This window comes from Hemiscyllium ocellatum, chromosome 2, assembly GCF_020745735.1.
Source record: "Hemiscyllium ocellatum isolate sHemOce1 chromosome 2, sHemOce1.pat.X.cur, whole genome shotgun sequence".
Lineage (NCBI taxonomy): Eukaryota > Metazoa > Chordata > Chondrichthyes > Orectolobiformes > Hemiscylliidae > Hemiscyllium > Hemiscyllium ocellatum.
The window spans coordinates 85,689,622-85,709,544 of NC_083402.1; the positions used below are offsets into that span (position 1 = coordinate 85,689,622).

The window sequence follows — 19,923 nt, forward strand, 5'->3', positions numbered from 1 at the left end:
GATCAACGGAGAGTTTAATTCCTTATCACATGATTTTCTGCTACTGAATTGTTGCTCTCAAGGGAATGTTGTCCAAGTTTGGAAACTGTGTTGTTTCAATTTATGTATTGAGACAATTGTTGATTGAGAAATGTCAGGGTGCAGTACAGTGATAAATCTGGTAGATTTCTTGAGACTTCAAGTTGAAGTATGACTGAAGCTATTTTACTGTTTATATCAGAGTGGTGTTGGAAAACCACAGCAGGTCAGGCAGCATCCGGGGAGCAGGAAAATCAATGTTTCGGGCAAAAGCCCTTCCTTAGTAATGGAGGCAGGGTGCCTGCAGAATGGAGAGATAAATAAAACATTGCCTGAAGATATTTTACTGTCAGCTGGAAACCTGGAAAAAAGCCGATAATATTATAAATATACTTTAAGTCCACAGCAGTATTAAAAGACATATTGAATGTCAGAAGTAAATAATGTTAACACAAGTACATTACTGAGGAAGGAACAACAGATATTTCAATCACACAGAGAGTTATAGGATTAAACCTGTTTAAAATATTCAGACTTAGCTAAGTGGTAGCAGCTTCACCGAGTTAGGTTTAGCAATTAATCCAGGAGAACATGTTATTGCAGGTCTGAGGATGTACAGTATTTACTGGTGTAATTTATTTTGAACAGACATTGAACAGTTTAGTCATAGTCATGATCAACATTTATCGATAAAACTGGTTACCTGCTCGATATTTCATTGATGTCTTTGGGATCTTGCTGAGACATATTTCAAAAACGACTGCATTTCAAATGAGTTTCCTCACTTAGAAATTGCTTTCAACTGTTCAATATTGGGATCTCTCAAAGACTGAACTTTCCTCGTATTTACCATGTAACATAAGATTCCATTTTACAGCAATTATAAGAGTAATTAACCTTTCAAAATTCTAAACATATGAAAGCAAAGGGAAGAATTATGAAAATGGTCACAATGTCCTTTGAACTAACATCAACAACTTACCTGATGTCAAACAGATTTTTGTTGTGTTGGTTTTGAAAATAAGAAATATTTTCTTTCAAAAAAAAGGTAAACTAACCCTCAGAAGAAGGCAGGCAATAGACAAGGATTATCCAACATGATGAGTGGCTGTCTGATGACGATTGACTCAAAATGTTCAGACAATTGGTTGATACAGAGAATAAAACCTGCCCCTAGAAATACGATATAATAATAATGGTTGGGGCTGAGGGGAATTCTGTTCTTGGGGAGTTCTTACTAAGCAGACCTTGCAGGTTACAGTTCTCATTGCTCTCTAGACACTATCCAATCATCATCAAGCAGTCTTCTCAATGTCAGCAAAATTGACTTCAGAAAGAAAGGAGGAGAACATCTATGTTAACAGTACTCGGGTTGAGAGGGTTGAGAGTGTCAAGTTCCTAGGAATGACGATAACGGATAACCTGTCCTGGACCTCCCACATAGATGCAACAATGCCCCTTCTTCCACAGGTGGAAATTTGGTAAGTCCATAAAGACCCTCACCAACTCTTACAGATGCACCATAGAAAACATACTGTCTGGGTGCATATAGCCTGGTGTAGCAACTGCTCTGCCCAGGACCGCAAGAAACTACAGAAGTTTGTGTACACAGCTGAGACCATCATGGAAGCTGATTTTCCATCACGGAACACCAATTATACCTCTCGTTGTTGCAGAACAGCTGTCAACATCTTCAAAGACTCATCCCACCCTGGTAATGCTCTCCTACAACCTCTTCCATCAGGCAGAAGATACAGAAGCTTAAACACGCACATCTACAAGTTCGAGAACACCTTTTTCCCATTCATTATTAGAGTGATGAGTGGACTGTCTAACCTTAAATAATACTGAGCTTGTTAATGTGATCTTGCCTAGTGCAAAGTGTAACCTGTATGCCTCACTCTGTCCAAATGTTTTTTCACCCTATGACATGCTGGCTTTCACCTTGCTTACTATGATCTACCTGTAGTGACATAAAAAAGCTTTTCACTGTACTTTGGTACATGTAACAATAAATCAAATCAAATCAAATCAAATAAATAACAAGGCAGATCAAAACTGGACTAGAAGGAGAGGAGAGACATGGGGAAGAGTTTTGTAATATCCCGGCTAGAGAGTAGGATGTTGTCCCCAACACTTTAACAAGACCAAAACTTTCCTTGCCAAGTCTGTTTGTCCTCTGATATCCTCACTATCCTCAATTGCCTCAGTTGTATACTACCTTTACCTAATTAACTAGTGTGACAGATCTACACTGTTGCTTCTTAACAAACTATCAAAAGATTGCTTACAAGTTGTTAACTGCCTGCATTAGGTAGCTGATCATGAACCCCAAATATCAACAAAGGAATCCTGAAGTCATGAATAGCATTATGTTGCTATGGGCTCCTACTTTCTCATTTGAAAAACAGCAATCACTATATGTGTGACAAGCCCATCTCAGTGAGGCAATAAAATATATTTGAAAAGTAAGAGTGTGATAATAGCTAAGCTGATGAAGAAGCTTTAGAAATTAAAATAAAAGGCAAACAAAATTAGAAATGAAAATCCGCAAGTACATTCAGGAACAAATCAAGTCACTTTTACCTCATTAGGGTGATCACTTATATTAGTTAATTCTATCCTGCTTTTCTATCAAGCAGTTCACACTGCTTCAGCCCATTGATCATTAGAGTGCATGTAGATTCTTTTCTCATTAGTACCACATACATTTTTGCATTTGGACAATGAATATTATCTTTTATCTTTTTGTTTGGACATGTGATGGATATTGGGTTGCCTTAGTGTCATTAACAAACAGCAGAACAAATATTCAGTGCCTCATGTTTAGGAACATAAACAAGTTTGGTTTATGATAAAAGCAACTCAGTAATATTGGCTAACAAACACACAATACTTTGGTGCTGCCCACAGTTACAAAATGCCCTGATGCTCACCAGTGTATGTGACATGCATTTCCCAAAACCATCCAATTAAGGCTACAGAAGAAATAGACTGCCAAAGGGACTGTAGTCACTAGTCATGCTAATTCTGCAGGAATTCCTGATCCCAAAGACTGGCGGATGCTCGATCAGGAAGTATATTCAAAGGAGTTTTTGAAATTTTTTGGGCACGAAGTGAATAAATAAGTGCCAGTAAAGTAGGAGAAGGTGGGGTCAGATAGGAGATTGGCTCTGGTATTTCTCCACGTTGGAGCAGCTGGAATAGTCTACCCTAATGGCCTACTCCAGCTCTTCTTCCTAATGTTCTTCAAGTTAAACTAAACAGGGACTACAATCTTTAACAATTCAGTTAGGCATGAAACATAGTTTCAACAAGGCTGATAAAACAGTAAACTGTTGAGTAGCTTTAAAAAAATATTTATTGCATCAATGTATTTACAACATTCTCTCTTTTCGGTAATCTCAAATATTACTGCAATGGATTTAGACAACACGAGAATATTTCAATCACAAAAGGGAGCGTGGGAACTCCATGACTTGCAAGTTTTTGTCGAAGCTACACACCATCCCAGCTTGGACTCTTCTGCATTGGCATTCCTTCAGGATTGAAGATGATGGAGGCAACAAAACAATCCAAAGCTGGAGCTGTACTCCCAGACTCAGTTTTTGATATGGTGGGACAGTGGGATGTTTGGGTTTCTACTTGCTCCTTCCTCTGTTTTCACTTGGCCTACACTTGGGCCTGTTGGAAATGCTCAAGGTGGATTGTACTATTGTAGATACTTCATCTCCAATTCTGGCAGTCTTGTACTACACATACCTTGTCAATGAGAACATTGTAGTTTTTTCAGGGAGACATTAAGGATATTCCTAAAGTGTTTCCTCTACCTTCGTGTTAACTGCTTGTTGAGATGAAGCTCAGAGTAAAGTTGGTTTTGGAAGTCTTGTGGCTGCGTGCAAATGTTGTGCACTGCCAACACAATTGATTGACTGTGACCAGTGCCATAATACTGGAGATATTGGCCTCAGAGAACACATTAACATCGAAGTTCCTATCTTGCCAGTTAATTTGTAGGATTTTGTGGGGGCATAGCTTGTGATATTTCTCCAGGGATTTGAAGATTGGTAACACCGCTTCCCTTTAGACCATTAACTTTGTGTTGGGCTCACGGTCTTGGTCATCAACCATTTTCTTTCCCAGATTAACCAAATTTTGCAGACTTGAGGCAATGATGAATTTTACCATCGACTTCTGCCCTCATTGAGAGGAGACTCCTAAACTATGAGAATTAATGCACATTGTCCAGTGGCTCATTGTGGATCTTGACAGTCAGTGTTGCATGACAGGAGCAAGATGGCAGAAGAACGTGGTCTTACACTTGTTTAGCTTAAGCCCTATTCTTTTATATTCCTCTGTAAATATAATGGATGAGGTTTGAAGCTCTGAGTATGAATATACACAGGCACCATCTACATATTGCAGCTTGATGACACGAGGCTGGGATGGTCTTGTTTCTAGACATTTCTCTCATTTTGCACAGAAGGTTGACACCACTGTGAAGCTTCGTGGAGGTGGGGTGGACAGTTGTAGCAAGGAAGATGGAGAAGAGCATTGGTGGAATGACACAAGCTTGCTTGATCCCAGTTTGCACATGTGCTGGGTCGGTGGTGTATTTGCTGCTGATGATCATGGTTTGTATGTTGTACTCGCAGGAGGTGGATGAGGACGATGCATGTTTTTGGGAACTGAATCTAAGAAGGAAGCTCCATATTTCCGCTCGTTTGACAGTAATAGTCCTTTCTGTGGTTAAAAGTGGCCATGAATGTAGCCTATCTGCCATGGGGAAGGCCATTGAAAAAACTCCCCCAGAACTATTGCACTATTCCTTCACATTGCTGTGTCAAAAAACCTGGGACTCCCTCCCTGGCAGCAATATGGGTATAGCTATACAACTCCCTCAATACTTTGAAGTAAACATAGATGAATTATTGATAAACAAGGGATCAATGCCCATCAGGTCTAGACAGAAGACTGGAATAATGTTATTGAATGTCTAAGGTGGTTCAAGGAGTTGTTCATATGTTTGGATGTAAATATGAGAATGGTAGCAGTTCAACAATGCAGCTCTTTATCAAATTCTCAAGGACAGTTAGGGGCAGGTAATAAATGCTGGCAAGTGATGACTACATCCCATGAACAAAATAAAAAACATCACTGATCAGGATATTTATACAGAATATTAAAAAGCTGAAAAATAGTATTGCTGGAGAACAACACTGTACTTTGCACAAAACTAGTCAGCCATAATTTGTCAATGATTTTTATTTTCAAAATGTTGTCTCTTCTGTCTCTGATAAGAACCTCAAATTTACTGCACAGTTTTCAGTCTGCCAATGTTTCAAAACAATTGAGAATCTTATGAAAATAAATGAGTTGAATTTGCTTAAAATCCTAACAAAGTATGCTAAGTTGCAGTAAGAGCCAAATCAGTTTTGAAGGCTTCTAGGATACATGGGCACTGTGTTGAGTACAGATGGTTCCTAGCAAACCCATTTTCAAAAGGAGCTCAGGGGAGGATGGTAAGAAACCACTCACTGATTTTGGTAAAAATCCAAGAAAGCATTACAAAAAAGTTACAAAACAGTAACTAATCAGTGTTGAAGGAAATGGAGTTCATGGGTATGCCATCAAACGCAGATGGCTCTCAGCATGTCTACTTTCAAAGGGAACTCACAGACAGAAGATAGGATGACAGGAAGATAGGAAGTCAATTCTAAAATTTGGTCAAAATCCAGTATGTACTTTAAACAAATGATGTGCAAAGTTCTACTGGTGTGTAATAGTTAGACAAAAAAAAAGCATTAAAGTTAAAGGAAGTGAATTCCAAAATCGAGTGACACAGTGATTACAGTACATTTTAAATTTTGCAAATTTAATGTATAATTTCTTTTATAAAATCACTTTTGCTTGCGAATTGTTCTGAACTAACTTTATTCCACTTGCTTGAAATGCTGATACATAACTGAATGATGATGATGTTCTTACGAGCTTGGATCCTTGTTTGAACCCTCTTTAGCTTGCAGCAAAATCTTTAAAAAAGTTACAAAACCACTTTTTTCAATACTGTCTTTACTGTATTAAACTGAATATTTACAATTTGTACAAATGTCTGAGCTCCATCAAGATACAAAATACAGTTCACAAGATGCAATAACCCAGGGTCCAATTTCACCTGGAATACCATTGCACTACAAAGGACAGAAAGTCTTTCAAAGAACAAATGAACATCTGGTTAGGCAACTCCACAAACGCAGCAATTCAGGCAATAACAAAAATACAACGTGAGGTCAGAGAGGATTCAAATACTCTTCTAATAATCCAGGGTTCTACAAAGCAGGGTCCTGGAATTTTTTTGGGACTACCAAAAAACAGCTAATTGCGCCTAGGTCGATGGAGTTTTCTTTGATCCAGTCAATCATTGGTGCACTGACGATCAGTCCTTAAGTATAGGCATTCAGAAAAGCATCTTTTAATTCTGAAGCCCAGGAGGGTGTATTTGTTTATGAAGAAAAACTGTTCTAGACATATTTTCTCAGTTGCAGATGTTAGTAAATAACTTCATAGACCGATGCTTTCTTATCTCCTGAGCCAGTGACTATATATTTATCATCCACTGAGATATCACAGCTCAACACTGATGATGACTCTTTAGACTGTAAAAGGAGGGGAAAAGAAAATCAGTAAATCTGAACTAACCAGAATTAATTCACAGACTATCTCTACATTTAAAAATCATAATGCCATTCAAAGCCTTAAGGAAAATTTCATAACAAAGTTTACATCATCTACTCCTACGTGCTTTCGAATTCTTCTTTTAAGTTTCCCTATTCCAGCTTCTCCAGTATCTTCACACATCTAAAACCATCCTGCTATCATGCTGGTAAATTTCCTTGGCAGCTTCTCCAAAACCTCGACACCCTCATGCATGCAGAAATGTCAGTGAGGATAATGAAGTGTTGAAAATCACTTAAATCATGTAAACTTTAAGGCAAACTTTCTCTGGTGTATTGACTTCTTAAAAGTCCTTTCAAGCTTCACGATTGCTTGATATTACTAAAACATTCTTGGGATCGGTAGATCATTTTTGGCCTGTCCAGTATTACTTTTCAGAGTGGGGTAGCTCAGTACTGCTGCCTCACAGCACCAGGGATCTGGGTTCAATTCCAGCCTTGGGTAACTTGTGTGGAGTGTGCATATTCTCCCTGTGCCTGTGGGGATTTCCTCCAGGTGCTCCGGTTTCCTCCCACAGTCCAAAGATGTGCAGGTCAGGTGGACTGGCTATTTTTAAATCACCCATAGCATGCAGGAATGTGCTGGCTAGGTGGATTAGCCATGGGAAATGCAGGGTTACAGGGATACTTTAGGGGAAGGAGTCTGGGTGGGATCCTCTTTGGATGATCGGTGTGGACTCGATAGACCGAATGGTCTGCTTCCACACTGTAGAGATTCTATGATTCAGAAGGTGTTGAAACTTCTTACTGAAATGCTAACGTTAATGTAATGTAGCTCCTAGATTATTTCAGAGGGTACTTCTAGGGTCACTATGTTGGTCACAGAGTTATACAGCACGGAAACAGACCCTTAGGTCCAGCCAGTCCATGCCGAACATAATCCCAAACTAAGCTATTCACACCTGCCTGCTCCTGGCCCATATCCCTCCAAGCCTTTCCTATCATGTATCTATCTAAATGTCTTTTAAACAATGTAATTGCACCCATAACCACCACTTTCTCAGGAAGTTCATTCCACACGCAAACCATTGTCTGTGTAAAACGTTTGCCTCAAGTCTTTTTTAAATTTCTCTCACAAACGTGCCCGATCATCTTGAAATCCCCTATCCTAGGGAAAAGATAACTACTATTAACTCTTATCTATACCTCTCATTGGTCTCAGCCTATCCACCCCTTCTTTATAACTCAAACCTTCTACACCTGTCAACATCTTGGTAAATCTCTTCTGAACCCTCTCTGGCTTGACAATATCCTTCCTATCATAAAAAGGCTAAGTTAGATATGGATGGCACTTATCCCCACCCCGCTCTTTGGGCATCGGTGAACTAACTGAGACTTCATGAAAATCCAACAGTTTCATAGTCTAATAAACCTGCCCCAGCACAAACTTTTCAAAGTTATAACATTTACAGTTAGCAGCAAACTATACTTAGTATATTTAACAGTTGCCACAGTATTCTTGATCTGAATGAGTTTGCTTAATATGTTTCTCAGTCAATTATAGAAATGAAGTTTTGTCTTGATATTTTGCCTTAAAATTACCTGGAAAATGCTGGCTCCATAAGGCGTCCTCCATGCATTTAGAAGATTATCTTTTCCAGTGCTTACAAACCATTTACCTGTGTCAACAAACCAAAAAATCAGTTAAGTTCACTGTCCACTGTCTGGTCAAAATTTAGTGCTAATCAACAGCCTAAAACCAATGGCCTCCTTCCTTTATCTTATTCTTTACTTCATCTTTTGGTCAATAAACTCAAATAACTTAAGTCCTTGCACACTCACATTAAGGATTCCCTGAACCAGGTCAACAGGTTCATACAGAATCATGGTAGAGACACCCAGTTATGACATGCTTAAGAGTGTGCTGTGATTTTCTTTGGCAAATCTCTTTCAGAAACTGCACCATAGGCTTCAAAACATCCTAAATTTGGGAAACTAAGATTACTTCCACTAAAATTTTGGAAAAAAAAGAAAACGATTTGTCAGCTGCAGCATGACAGCTGTAGTATAGATATCCTTGAACCACAACCACAACCATGCTATTGTTTACATTGATTGAACTAATCCAGTAATGATTCATTAAAATTAAGGTATAAACAGCAAATTTCATTCACCAAATTTTAAATTTTGCTTTCTCCACCCTGCAACTGTGGCTTACAACATGTTTATATCTGCTGGAATCAAAGAGGAATGATGTGAAACCCAAGAAAAGACAGGTTTCTTATTCCTAATCAAAATCCAGCAGCAATTACAGATGAAAGGTAAGGCAGACAAACATCTGGGTGAATAATCTGCTAAATGTAAGGGTATTTGGGCAAGTTATCACAGGATTAGAGATGTCCCAAGAACTGTATCACATCATAGAGTCAGTAACTTTAGGATAATGGAATCAAAGCTGACAATCCTTACCACAGTAAGCAAATTTAAGGGACAGAACACAACTTTCATGGAGGTGCAGTTGATATTTGTCTGGTTTTGTTACATGCAGCACTTCGACATTACTGCTCTCCATCCCCACAGCCAGCCATTCGCCTGTAGGACAGTAGCCAAGAGAGAAAATCTTTTTTCAAAAGAAAAGAAATGAGATTTAGTTAGAAATTATGCTTTAAAATTCTAGATATTACAAAAGTCTATTTTGACTCCAAGCCCTTTCTCCGTATGCCAACCATGTCTTGTTTGTGCCTGTTGGCTTTGTTATCAGCAGAGGATCCATTTTCTCTTCTTCATACTTAAGATGTAATAACACCTACTTTACCAAACTATCTCCCCTTTAACCACATTAGCATTCCTTTTTTTTTGCTCATCACCCTCACCATCTGTTCCACTACTCCCTGTCACCAAGAGTAATATTAGACTCGAAACATTAACTCTGTTTCTCTCATCACAGATGTGGCCAGACCTGCAACTTTCTCTATCATTTTCTCTATTTATTCCACATTTCCATTACTTGTGACCAAAGAAACCTGTTTGAGGTGGGGTGGTGAGGTGGGTTACAGGGACAGGAGATGTGCTTCCAAATTTGCATCAACACTCTAAACCAGTACCAAAATATGCATTAATCATCAGTCTAGGGAGAACTTTACAAACTAATTTCCAGCTCTCGTTAGGAGTTGCTCAGCCCCACTGCTTGGTGCTTTCTTGCACCAGAGATTGGGATTTGGTACTGAGAACCTGAACAGAAGCTGAAAAAAAAGCAAACCACCTGCTGCAAATAAATTAGCTACTCTTGAACTGGTTTAGAACAAGCTGTCATTCTAATTGCATCTTTCTTACACACTTTCTCACTTGTGAGATGTTGCACGGTAGACCTGAGATTATAGTATGTCATTTTCAAATGTTATTTTGAATCTCCACCAGCTATAGCTATAGCTTGGGCTAGAATAAACATGTTTTTTACAGTTCAGACTAATCTACTGATGGATTGTTCCAAAAATGTATTCTGTTTGGATTGCTGTAAAATCTGGGGAAGTGATGATGTAGTGGTAATGTCACTGGACTAGCAATCTGCAGGGCAGGGTTTTGGGTACATTGGGTTTAAATCCAATTGGGAAATCTGAAATCTGAAGCTTATCTGATGGTGATCAAGAGACCATTGTTTTGTTGCAAACCATCCGATTCACTAATGTCTGTTAGGGAAGAAAGTCTATTGCCTTTATCTGACATGGTCTACATTCAGCTCAGCCCCATAGCAATGTGGCTAGCTCTTAAAATGCCCTCTGAAACAGCCTGGCATAACACTCATTTATATGTAACTGCTACAATGTCTTTAAAAACAAAAGCCAAAAAGTTACTGTTCATTGACATAAGCAGCAGAATTTATACTGGTAAAGCTAGCCCAGTTGAGTCTACAAAGTTGTCCTTACTGAAAGCTGGATGCTCCTGCAAAAAATTTGGAAAGTTTCCCATGAACCGGTCAAGCAGGAAACAATGTCCCAAACACTATATTTACTTTCCCTGATTGTATCCTGGCCAGCTGGTAGGATAGGCACAGCAGAGTTAGCGGCAGAGTGGTACACGTTGAGAGGAAGTTGTCCTGGAAGCCCTCCAGACTGGCTCATGCCTTCAGTATAAGGAAATCCCCAACCCTCCCACTCATACATGAATTGCTACAGCTCCCTGTTGAACACCAATCGGAGGAAATAATGAGGCATGCAAATGCACCCTGGGCCAGGAACTTCAATGCCTATCACCAAGAGGACCACTATTGAGCAAGCTGCCAGGTCCTGAAGGATATAGGTGCTAGACTGGGTACATGGCAGTGGAAGAGAGAACAAAGTGCCAGGGACCCAGGTTCAATTCCTGCCTCAGGCAACTGTCTGTGTGGAGTTTCCTCCCACTGTCCAAAAATGTGCAGGTTAGGTGAATTGGCCATGCTAAATTGCATGTACTGTTAGGTGAAGGGGTAAATGTAGGGGAATGAGTCTGGGTGGGTTGCTCTTCACAGGGTCTGTGTGGACTCGTTGGGCCAAAGGGTCTGTTTCCACACTGTAGGGAATATAATCTAAACAAGGGGGAAAAATGTATTTGATCTTGTCCTCACTAATCTACTTGTTGCAGATGCATCTGTGCATCACAATTTTGGCAGATAGGGCTACTACAGAGTTGCACACGGCGACTCGCATGTATGGCAGCGGTGGAATTCAAACCCATGCGTCCCTAGAGACTGGAGCTTTAATCCAGTGCCTTAGATCACTTGGCCACACCACCAGACTTCAACCCCAGGGCATCAATGTGGACTTCAACAGTTTCCTCATTTCCCCTTCCCCCCACCTCACCCCAGTATGACTTGTCCTACCTGCCTATCTTCTTTTCCACCTATCCACTCCACCCTCCTCCCTGACCTCACCTTCATCCCCTCCGCCACTCACCTATTGTACTCTACGTTACTTCCTCCTCTCATTTATCTCTCCACCCTTCAGGCTCTCTGCCTATATTCGTGATGAAGGGCTTTTGCCCGAAACGTTGATTTGACTGCTTCTCGGATGCTGCCTGAACTGCTGTTTTTCCAGCACCATTCTAATCTAGACTCTGGTTTCCAGCATCTGCAGTCATTGTTTTTACCTAGTACAGAGACTATATGGATATGGTTAAAAATCACACAACACCAGTTTATAGTCCAACGGGTTTAATTGGAAGCACACTAGCTTTCAGAGCGCTGCTCCTTCACCAACTGATGAAGGAGCGGCACTCCGAAAGCTAGTGTGCTTCCAATTAAACCTGTTGGACTATAACCTGGTGTGAGATCTTTAACTTTGTACACCCCAGTCCAACACCGGCATCTCCAAGTACATAGATATGAAGTCCCAACTTCACATGAAGGATAATTTCCAAGACTCCCACTGTGCTAAAGTAAATAGGTTTCAAACAAACCTAGCAAATCAAGACTGGGCTTCCACAAAGCATTGTGGGTCATCAGCAAAAACAGAATTGCATTCAACCACAAGTCTGTAACCTCATGGTATGACAGTGTTAAACTGTGGTTGGATGTAGCCATTGTGAGCTGCATTCACTAGCATCACTTGCCATTTGCAAAAAGCAAGTTGTAACTAGAAGATGCCTGTGATGTGGAGCCAGTAATAAGCAAGAGTGCAGGCTCCACTCCTTCTGGACAGGAGAACATTTAGGGACAAAAGATCCAATCATGCATGATTGAAATGTGCAGATAAACATCATATGGAATCACGTCATCAAACATGTGCAATGCATTCAATCTGGGCGTATTGGGGTTGAGATGTTTGCCACAGATGATGTATATCGTGCTACTGGCCCTTGCAAATTGCATGTAGAGAAGCAGATGTCGTCACCACTGACTCTTAAACAGGTATTTACAGGCTACAATCGACACTACCTGTGAGAATTTCAACAGAACTGAGAATAGAATGACAGATGTTACTGCTTGCAAGAACTTCCATATCGATTTGGAGTTGAAATGAGAATGGTTCAAAGCACATGGAACAATCCCATGTGTTTGTCAATCTGTCGGTGCATCAGTTCTACCAAGTTCTGTGCTTCAGGAGGAAATCATTAACTAAATGATTACAAAAATGATCAAGAACCTCAGCAGTGTGCTTTCCTTAACAGATCAATCTGAAGATTTATACTCTTGAAACTGTTTTTTGCAACGATTGAAAACTATGGGCAGAATCTTCCCAGCCACTGAACGATATGGGCAACAGTGAGTCAGTTGGAAAACATAGTGAGATCGGTAGAATGAAATTCTCTACGTTGAGGAAAAAAGTCTAATTTTCCATCCAATGTTTTAACAGTGACACGAGAATCTTGCTAATGAGCATCAAGGAGCCTATTTGTTTATTAACATCTCAATATCCGTTAATCTTCCTCATTTATATGCAGCTTGCAATTTTATCAGGCAGTAGAGGATAATGCATTCGCAACAAATCTCGATTTGTGGGCACCTGACAGCTTCAGCTCATTGCTTGCTTCTTCAGGCTCCATCTTGTTCAGCATTCCTCAACAACACAGGGCATTAACCTCCTGCAACCTTTGTCGATGTAGTTTGGCATCGGCAAAACACCAACATCACATCTTCAGGGCACATTTGGGACTCACTTCAAGACTGCATTTTGGAGTTCACCGACTCCTTTCGATACAATGCTGCTACCAGACACCCTTATGCATAAGGGCAAGCAGCTATCTCATGCATCGGAGTAGGACATATCTCAGGGCTCTTACCCTGCTTTCTTCATGCTTACTCATTTTGTCACCATGTGAATGCCCACAGCATCTCCGCTTGCCTTGTCTTTTCGTACAGGCATGTAGCCAGGCACATTGTTCCTTGTTGCTAAACATAACAATCAAGGGAAACTATGGTCAGTGACGGGCTTGGTCCTTCATCAGTTAGGAAAGGTAGTGAGGTGTCACAACTGATCAAATGGGAAGCACAGAGAGCAGGTAAGGTTAATAATTCAAGTGGATGGGTGGATTGAGGCAAGATACTGCATGCAATTTTGAGAATACTAGGCCAAGCACTTTGGTGGGACATGGATGCAATGGTACAGTTGCAGCAAGTGCGAAGTAGCAGATAGAATTGAGTGCTGCAGACCTGTGAAGATCGTCAAGCTTCTTGCAGCATTGCCGTGCATTCCTCCCGACAATCCACAGCACACTGACCTGGGTGGCTAATACAGGCCAGGAAGCAGCATTTGAAATGGTGTACAGCTGTGGTTTAAATATGGCACTTGCAGCATGAGACCATAAGGTTTATCAGGAGTTAGGACATGTTGCTGCTGAGTGCAAGGAAGTACAAGAGTGATGCCATGGAGTCGTGGTGCTTACTTTAATGATGTACACAATGAAAAATTGTGCAAGGTAACTCTCTCTAGAGTGTTTAGACAAAAACATACAATGAAACTTCCCAAAAGTGACATATGGCCAATTATAGATAAAAATCAACCCATCACATTATTTTGTTCATGCTTTAAAAAGTCAGTAAAGTTAATTTGAGTGTGTAATTATCTGCTGTCAAACGCTAATGATTCTTAGCTGCTGACAGCTATGAAGGACAAACTCCAGTTTTCTCAGTTGATTTTTTTTAAAAATTGTAATTGTAGTGCAGCTCCAGGCATACAAAGAAATTAGGATTAGTGTTAGATCTCCAAATACCTGAGATGTGAAGTCATGCTGTTGCAGTTGCCTTCCTTCCCGGAGATCCCAGGATCTTACAGTGTTGTCTAAACCTCCCGTCCAAAGTTTGGTACCATCATTTGAAATGTCAATACAGCTGGCTCCATCTGTGTGACCCTGGAACTGCCTGATTAAACAAACAAAATAGAATAAAGACTTCCTCCGCAAGCCTTAGGCAAACACAATTGCGTTGTTAGTTTTGGACCTCAGATCAACATGTTTCTTCACTGTCTGGTATTGCATTTGGTTAAACAAACCACAGCAGGACATAACATTAGTTCATGATCTACGAATTGCAAATATTACCCAGGTGCAACAAGCCTAAAGCAAAATTTCTCTTCTTTGTAAAATAACATCAGCAAATCTGCAGCTGTGAAGAAAATACATTGTTTCCCCTTTAATCAAAGTTAGTGCCAAACTCATTTATTATTAAACGCCGACTATGCTTAGAGTACTTAAAGAAAGTATCCACATAATTACATACAAGGACTAACTCCTCCTCATTGAATTGAGATGATTAGTATCTAATGCCATTTTTAGATTACAAAAGTGGTCACTGGGGAGCAGTGCTCAAACAAAACATATGCCCTTTACCCACTTCTTTTCATTATTACTTATCCCAGTCAAAACCTTTAATTTTGATAGTTAAAAAGATAAGGGTGCAACTTGATTATACTGTACTTTTGATGAGATATCTAATAGCAGTTCAACGTCTATAAAAAGGCACATCCTTGAAGGCAGAGGTGCTACATGCCTGATATTCATTTAACTAACAATATAAAATAGGCAAAACATAGCATGCAGCAATTTGATTAAAATTAACTTTTAAAAATTGACTTGATTACAATTAATTTCTAAGCAGATATCTATCATATTTCCACCAACCTTTTAATGTAGCCAACTGCAGAACAACAATTTCTGTAATTAAACACATACCTGACTAACGTCTGATTGTGCAGATCCCAGACAGCAATATTACCATCGCTACAGCAGGAGAAACAGACTTTGGAGTCAGGGCTGATTGCCAGAGCATAGCAGGCAGGAGCAGAGGATGTCAACTCTGCCTTTATACGAGGAGTTGGAGCTGCCAGGTCCCAGATAGATAACGTGCTGGCTTCCCCACCAACAATCAGGGTACAACCATCAGGTAATAACTTGCATGATCGAATGTAGTTGTCTCTGTTCTGTGGATTAAGAAATAGAGCTTTTGTGTTAACTCTTAATAAATATACTTCAGATTTTCATTTAGCAAAATGTAGTAAAAAACTCAGCAACCTGGAAAACAACTACTCAAAGTCAGCTGTAAAACAATGTTTAGATAGAGATGAACGTTCAAAATTGGCATGCTCCAGGCACCAGTGTGTTTTGCATATAGGCTGTATAACATTTATGTTTAAGGGAAATTGGGAGCTTTCTGCTGCGTATGGATTTACATTGTTCCCCATATGGTAAAGAGCCAAATACCTCTTATCATCAGCTTGGGTTAAGGAAGGTTTTCTTATGTTCTTTAAACAACATCTTCTTTTATCCATTCATTCACTCATAAATTTACCTCAAATTCCAAAAGATCAATAAAAAATGCCTTCAAACCAGTTCAGCCATCCACTCACAAATAGGAAACATTTTTAAAACTGTAAAAATTATTTGACTTCTTAAACCAAGTGTGGTGGACTCATTGGATTTTCTTTACATACCTTGTGGTCAGCCACACACAATTATAATAAATTCTTCCTCTGTACAAATGGTTTCAATGACCACTGCTGAAATCTGGTTGACTAAACATGCAAGCAGTCTGTGTTCATGTCATCTTTGTACCATTACCATCAGTGCTACAGTTCTGAGAAACTCCTTCAAACAAAGCAGATACTGAGATTTATCAGCTAGCAATTTGGTTAACTTTTTCCTCAAAACTTCTAAAGCTAAATATAAAGTATCAGATTTGTTTATAAATGGCTTTTGAGCATGTAAAAACAAAATATTTTTAATATCAAAGCTTCTAAACAGTTCTTTACCCACTGTTCGTTTAAAATGCTGGAGGATGCGGAAATGTGTAGAAATCCACCATTACACAATAACATTTCAATCTGCTTGCACGTCATCAGCATAACTGCAAAATGATTGAATATCCTTTGCTAACTAATAAAACAACCTGAATGTAAAATGCTTCGCTATTTGTATATTTCCACACAAATTCATTTGTAGTCATCAGTTTATCACTAAGTCTTTCAGGTGTTTCTTTAGGTTTCCTCAAGTCTGGTATTTTCAGCTCGGCTTTTGAGACAGCCCAGTTTTTCAGCAAATGATTTGAAACTTAAAACAAGAAAGTAGAATCAAAAAGCCACTTTGTTATTTGCCTTGCAATGTGGAGACATTACTCAGTTCAATGTTTTGAGTGTTTTCACCCTCTGCAAATAACAAGAGTTCAAGCCAGATCCCATCATGAGTCTATTATTAGATTAGATTAGATGGAAACGGGCCCTTCGGCCCAACAAGTCCACACTGACCCTCCAAAGAGTAACCCACCTAGACCCATTCCCCCTACCCTATACTTACCACTGGCTAATGCACCTAACACTATGGGCAACTTAGCATGGCCAATTCACCTAACCTGCAAATCTTTAGATTGTGGGAGGAAACCCATGCAGACACAGGGAGAATGTGCAAACTTCACACAGTTAGTCACTCTAGGCAAGAATTGAACCCAGGTCCCTGGTACTTTGAGGCAGCAGTGCTAACCACTGAGCCACCATGCCACCCCAACACAGCAATGTTTAACACAGAACTTTAACAAGCTACAGTATAACAGGCACCACGCACAAATGGCAGCAGTGGGATTATGAACCTATTACTAATGCTGTTTTGAATTTGAGATCAAGTGCAAACTGTAAAATTATATGGAAATACAATTTGAAATTTTCTCACCAGGTCCACCTCCTCATCATGAACTTGTAAAACTAATAATTCTTTATTATGAGATCCAGTTTCTAAAGGAATTACAGATGTACACTAATATTAGTGTCCAACTGAACTTTTCAATTTCCCAGGTGAATCTGGTTCAGTTAGTTATGATGGAAATAAAAATATTTCAAAATTGGCATTAAATATGCACATCAGGGAAAAAAAAACTCATTATTTCCTTATCTGTGAACAAACAGCTACCTAGAATTGTTACAATTGTTTCAGATTTCCCTAATTGAATCCTTAAAAAAAAGGAACTGGATTGCAGTAATTCACTTACCAAGCAGTCCAGCTGTGATACTGGGCTTTTGCTGCCAGACTGGCTGATATCCCAGACCTTGACACAACCCTTCCCACCAGTGTACACATGCCTTGTGGGATTGCTGATGGTCACTGCACACACAACTTCACCATGGCTCAGTGTGTTGATTTGCCGAGCATGTCTTGGGATTCCTGGTCCAATCAGGGCATCAGGTGGAAAAGGCACAGGCTGCATTTGTCCATCCGCAGTGACATGAAATGAATAGGCTCTATTTAGCAAAAGTTGAAAATAAACAAAACTGAAGGATTTGGGCTAACATCTGCTGAGTACCAACCATGCTTTAATTTTGCTTGTAATTGCAAGTGACCACATCCAGCTTACATGTCTTAAGTTAGCATTTCACAAACTAGTCCATCAAACAGAACTCTCGAAATACTGTTGCTTTGCTTTACATTACAGTGGTGCACATGCAAAGGTTTGATTAATTCAAAAGTTGGCATACCTGAAAACACAAGGTCATTGCAAATCACAGAAGTGACAGATTTTGAAATCGGATTAAAATTTAATGTGGAATTAAACCTGTTCATTTAACAACTCTTTAGTTCTATAAGCCTTTACTAATTCAATAACGTGAATTAAGCAATTTTCATATCACAGCAACATGGGGAAACAACACTAAAATGAATTGCCAGCATACTGTACATCCTTCATCTGTAGACAATGCAAGTACTGCATTAACTTACTCTAATGAATAAAAATCATTATAAATGTTTGAAACAGTTAACATTCATGATTTTAAGGTCATGAAGATGGATTCAGAACTAACTTCCTCTGTTAATGCTCAAAAAAAAACACAGGGCCAGATGAAGTTCTAATATAAACTATACAGGTATATATGAAGCAGAAGAATTTTCATTGGTCACTTACGGTTTTCCACCAGGGATCCCAGTCAAATTTGGAGGCATTCCAGGTACACGCATATGAGGATGAGGGTCAAACCCAACCTGTAATTAAAATGCAGTGGATAACCCAAATTGGTTGGCACATGATTCTAAATAAAAATGTTCCAACCGTGTGATTTCCTGCTTGATGAGTTGTCTCTTGATACTCATTTGATCTTTGGCTTTAGAGGTAAACAAAAAAAGACCTAGGCCTAGTGATGCAAATGTGTGGATTCAGAACATCAACACTGCTCTCCAACAATCCAAACTGCAGAACAGAGGTATATATAGGCTCTTTTTTGAAAGGAATAATGAAAGTAATATTGCAACTTTTCTACTTACAACTATAACCACTCTTTCAAAATTATTCAATTTGCGGCAAAATAATCTGGAGTGTTCGGAGTTCATGACAGATGCTATTTGAGTTCAAGAGCATTCTTTAACATGAATAGAAAGCATTTAGATGGTATTTTTAGCAAAAAAAATAAATCCCCATGTACTCCTTGATGAAAACCAATGCTGAGCAAATGACAGCCTTGAATGCTGTCAAGGACATTAGCTGTAAGGGTTCTGAAAGGAGAAGAGAGAGGTGGGGGTTTCAGTCTCAATTTCCAGAGACTGGGATGAACTAGTTGAAAACATAGCCTCAAATGATAGCGTAGATGCATTACAGACAATTCACAATTAGGCTTGCACAAGGCAACTCAAGTATTTAATAGCAATGGTGTGAATTAGATGCAACTATCAGAGTTTCAGGTAAGCTGATGCCTAAAGTAAATGCAGGATGGTAGGAATACCTGTAAGGAGGCAGACAGCTTGGGGTTAAAGGACAAGAGTTGACATAAGCGAAAAAGGTATGGAAGAAGATAAGGGGATCAGTATAACAAAGTTAATCAGAGAAGGGAAAATAATTTTATGCATTTGGCATGTCTCCAAAAGTATCATTTTTTTCCTAAATATTAAACTACTTAATCCAATTAATAACATTTTACCTGTTAATTTCTATGTTTTTTAATATATTTAACATAACTTATTCTTAAGGGGCTAGACAGGGTAAATACTGAAAGGATGTTTCCACTCATGGAAGAGTCTAGGACCAGAGGGCAGAGTTTCAGAATTAAGGAGCACTAAGTTAAGACTAAGTAATGTCTTTTCTCAGATGGTTCAGTGTTTTTGAAACTCCTTGTCACAGAGAGCATTGGGGGCAGATTCCTTGCATATATTTAAGGCAGAGATAGTTAGATTCTTGATCATTGGGGGAAATCAAAGTTTATGGAGAAAGGGCAGCAGAGTGGATAGGAGGCGTATCAGATCAGCAATAATTCTACTGAATGGCAGAGCAGGTTCAAAGGGACAAACAGCCTAC

The 19,923-nt window shown here is 39.4% G+C and overlaps 1 protein-coding gene across 2 annotated transcripts in view; it reads right to left on the minus strand.

Annotated features, from left to right (window-relative positions):
• Positions 1-6,012: 6,012 nt before the first annotated feature.
• Positions 6,013-19,923, minus strand: part of LOC132823933 (transducin-like enhancer protein 1) — a 123,919-nt gene continuing 110,008 nt past the window's right edge. For both annotated transcript variants that reach the window (XM_060838071.1, XM_060838060.1), the window contains exons 14-20: positions 18,544-18,620; positions 17,635-17,884; positions 15,333-15,580; positions 14,376-14,523; positions 9,162-9,312; positions 8,295-8,371; positions 6,013-6,674 (exon numbers count right to left, since the gene is read on the minus strand). In XM_060838071.1, coding sequence (XP_060694054.1) covers positions 6,567-6,674; positions 8,295-8,371; positions 9,162-9,312; positions 14,376-14,523; positions 15,333-15,580; positions 17,635-17,884; positions 18,544-18,620 — 1,059 coding nt within the window. In that variant the 3' untranslated portion in view covers positions 6,013-6,566. The remainder of the gene's footprint in view (positions 6,675-8,294; positions 8,372-9,161; positions 9,313-14,375; positions 14,524-15,332; positions 15,581-17,634; positions 17,885-18,543; positions 18,621-19,923) is intronic.